At 36.1% G+C, this 3,468-nt stretch overlaps 1 protein-coding gene across 1 annotated transcript; it reads right to left on the bottom strand.

The window, feature by feature from the left end:
- Nucleotides 1-2,045: 2,045 nt before the first annotated feature.
- LOC122037908 (2-methyl-6-phytyl-1,4-hydroquinone methyltransferase 2, chloroplastic-like) lies at nucleotides 2,046-3,468 on the bottom strand. The gene is made up of 4 exons (XM_042597382.1): nucleotides 3,377-3,468; nucleotides 2,867-3,271; nucleotides 2,480-2,786; nucleotides 2,046-2,414 (listed from the first exon to the last, which is right to left on the bottom strand). The coding sequence occupies exons 2-4, from the start codon at nucleotides 3,265-3,267 to the stop codon at nucleotides 2,259-2,261; spliced, it is 864 nt and encodes a 287-aa protein (XP_042453316.1). The 5' UTR covers nucleotides 3,268-3,271; nucleotides 3,377-3,468; the 3' UTR covers nucleotides 2,046-2,258.

Below are 3,468 nucleotides of genomic sequence, written 5' to 3'. Positions count from 1 at the left end.
GATAAATTAAAAGATGAAAATGAAAAATTAAAAGACTAAGTTGAAAAAATCAAGAAACTTTACATGTGATGATTAAAATACTTGAAAAAAAAAATTATAGAAGCGTAAATTGATATCTTAAATATCATAAGAGCATAATTAGAAAAATATAATAAAAATATGTACTAAAAAAATTTCTTGTTAATCTAGTAGGTAAAAATTTATTTTAGGTCCCTAAATCTTATTTAGTCTAAATAAATGATTATGCGTATTTTATGTTTAGAAATATTAATTTCACTTTCAAAATTAAGTTTGTATATTTACTGTTAATATTTATTTCTGAAAAAAAATTTCTATTGCTAGAATGAAAAATATCTTAATATTAAATTTTTTTAGAATTTTTCTTTAATTAAAGATTACTTTATGATTCTCTTAAAAGACATAATTTAAAATTTAAAATGTTTCAGATATGTCTTTTGGCAAACCTGATTTTTCAAAATATTACAGTTATAGTTCGAATAACGAGAAAAATGAGCATGATTTTTTAATAAAATTATTTTTAAATAGTTATTTTAAAAAAAAATCAAATCTGTTTTAAACATTTTTTTTTCCAATCTTTCTTTTTAAAACCTTTATCCAAAATTTTTTTTTATAGTAATAGATCTTTTGAAATTCTGTTTGAATTTTTTTTTAAATTTTAAATAAACAGCGAATTGTCTGGATTAATTTTTTAAAGCTAAAAAATATTGAAAATTTATTTTTTAAATATTTAATTTTTCATTTGTTGTACATTTTGTATAAAAATCTAATTTTATAATTTAACTTTTAAAAAATTTTAAAAAAAACATATGTAAATACTTCTATTGCATTTTAAAAAATATTTCAAATGTTAAATTATTTTTAACATTAAATTTGTAAATATGAGTCTTAAAACTTGAAAAATTCAGATTTTATTTTTAAATTTTAGAAACGGTTTCATTTTTTTTTTGAAACTTTTCCGTACTGTATTTTGCTGTGTTCAAAAAAGGAAAATGAGAGATGAGAACTTAAGTCTGGGGGGTTAATTTTGTAAATTGCAAAATTTTAATGTTAACTGTTTCTTTTATATCTATATTTTTCCTTAACTCTAACTCGGGTCGATGCACATAAAAAAAATGAGAAAATATTGATATCCCGAGGTAGTTTTGATGTACTTAACCTAGTCAAGTTAGGTCATGTATTTGTTTGATGCCTTATATCTAAGTGTGCAGGAACTTAGAAACACAGGAAGTTGAGCAAAAGACGCAGCTAGTGAGAAGAACGGTACAAGAGAGAGTTGATGTGCTTGGTGTATCCGAGGGTTGAGGCACTGCGGAAGAGTACGATGACAAATAAGAAGGAGGCGTGCGACGTTTTCAAGGAACGAAAAATCAGAATGAAAGATTACTCGAAAAGATCGAAAAATGAGTTGGCCTACTCTACACTGGATGTTATAAGTAGAACACTAGGTATCTTAAATTTTATTGACTTTTTGATCGACCTGTTTCATACTGAAGACCTTATGTTAGGGAGTGAAATGCTAAATCTCACTAAGATTAACCTGTTCATCTAATCCTGTTTACTACCTCACTTTCACCTTGACTGTCATGCACTTTAATTGATACATCACATCTATATCTACTTATAATATATGGTATCAATTAGCAAGTTAAATATTTACTTTTAATGCTCTTAGCAATTACGAAAAGGACATGTCTTTGTCTTGTTTTACAAAACGCATCAGTCATGTGGTTACAATAAAGTCGAAGTCTCGTTTACTGCTTCTTTAGTCAAAGTGTTGCGGCACCATAATTCCACCATGCCTACAAACATAGTTAACAACATCTTCCACCAGTTTTTGTAAGCATGCAGACATATTATCTTTGATATTTGGTCGTCTCTTTTCTCGGAAATGCTCTACATTCAATACAAACATTTCACTATGAAGAATGCTAAAACATAAAGAATGAATACTTGCGTAAATCAGGCTTTTATAATGCTCAAAATATGTTATTATAATCAACATCACATCATGTGTTTTGCCATGATTAATTGAACAAATTTCGACAAAGATTTCATAAAAGCTACAATTGAAACATGATGATCCAACCACAGTTCATATAATGTCACAAAGCCAACCAGCGCTCTGCTGAAAGAAGCAACTGAGATGAACAGACAAGAAACACAACAACTTATTTTCCTCACAAACTGAGATGATAGAACTTCAAATTCGATCGATGATCAGGATGAGCCTTCCCCCTTTATAAGGGCTGTCCGCGAGGCACAATTTTGTCCTTGATCCACATGTAGACAGGCACCAACACGTAGTATGCTGCCGCAGTCGTACCTAGAACGAAGCGCACGATGACGACGAAGGGATTCACCGCCCTGTTCACGTCTTCAGCCTTCGGACCGAGCTGCAGCAGGAAACGCACTTGTAATTCTGTTTGGAATTAAGAAGAAGAAGAAGCTAATTACGCACCTGCAAAGGAGACTCGCCGGATTCTGTCTTGACCCCTGTCACAGAGCAGCCGATGATGAGGCCGAAGCGCCGCACGCCGCGATACCATTTCGGGCCGATCCTCTTCAGCTTCACATCCTTGAAACCGGCCTTCTCGAACCACTCCACGTATTCTTCCTCCTTGGGGAAGAGCATCCACACGTTGGCGAAGAAGCGCGAGAGCCAGAAGGTCGGGTAAACAGGGCCGATGATGCAGGCGATCCCTCCGGCCTTCAGCACTCTGTATGCCTCCATGATTCCGCGCTGTGGATCAGGCCAATACTCGATACTGCGCGTCCACCGACAGCAAAGATTAAACATATAATAAACAAAAAAAATTACTTTATGGAGTAATTGGTAAATGCCTACCTTCCCGCCGAGACATAGCGATCGACGGAGTCCGTCGGGAAAGGGAGGTCCTCGGCGTCCCCCTCGATGATGGTGCAGTCCTTGAGGGCTTCCTTCTGCCTCGCCTTGGCGAGCTGCTCCGGCGACTGGTCGAGGATGGTAACGTTCTCGGGATGGACGTGCTTGACGATGCCCAGGGTGGCGAACCCGGTTCCGCCGCCGACGTCGACGACCTTCAGCTCCGGGTGGTGGAGATCGGCTGGCTCCAGGGCGTCGTCCCGCATGTCCTCATTCCAGTGCGGCGGGTTTAATATCTGATCGTACGCGATGGAGATCAACCGATAGAACCACAAGGCCTCCTTCTTGTGCTGGATGAACCTTGGCTGCGATGCTCGCCTAGAGCTAGCGGAAGAGGAGGCCATTGATCTGAAGCAAAAAAGACCAAGGATTCCAGTTACAGACAGAGAAAGGTCGAATTTTTACTAGTTAAAGTAGCTCCTAAATGTGTTTTTAATTGATTTTGCTAATTACAAAGCTTGTGAAGAAGAAGAAGAAGAAGAAGAAGAAGAGATCAATTGCTGGCACTCTGCTGCAGCAAGAGGAACGGAGATTGATTTATAGCC

This window comes from Zingiber officinale, chromosome 1A (assembly GCF_018446385.1).
Source record: "Zingiber officinale cultivar Zhangliang chromosome 1A, Zo_v1.1, whole genome shotgun sequence".
NCBI classification, from domain to species: Eukaryota; Viridiplantae; Streptophyta; class Magnoliopsida; order Zingiberales; family Zingiberaceae; genus Zingiber; species Zingiber officinale.
This window is presented reverse-complemented; position numbering and strand designations above follow the sequence as displayed.

What these genes read in the sequence shown, in the direction of transcription:
- LOC122037908 (XM_042597382.1), bottom strand. Translation starts at nt 3,267, where the DNA reads ATGGCCTCCTCTTCCGCTAGCTCTAGGCGAGCATCGCAGCCAAGGTTC. An exon ending in CGCTATGTCTCGGCGGGAAG is followed by an intron (nt 2,787 to 2,866) that starts GTAGGCATTTAC and finishes GTGGACGCGCAG; the next exon opens with TATCGAGTATTGGCCTGATC. An exon ending in CCGGCGAGTCTCCTTTGCAG is followed by an intron (nt 2,415 to 2,479) that starts GTGCGTAATTAG and finishes TTCCTGCTGCAG; the next exon opens with CTCGGTCCGAAGGCTGAAGA.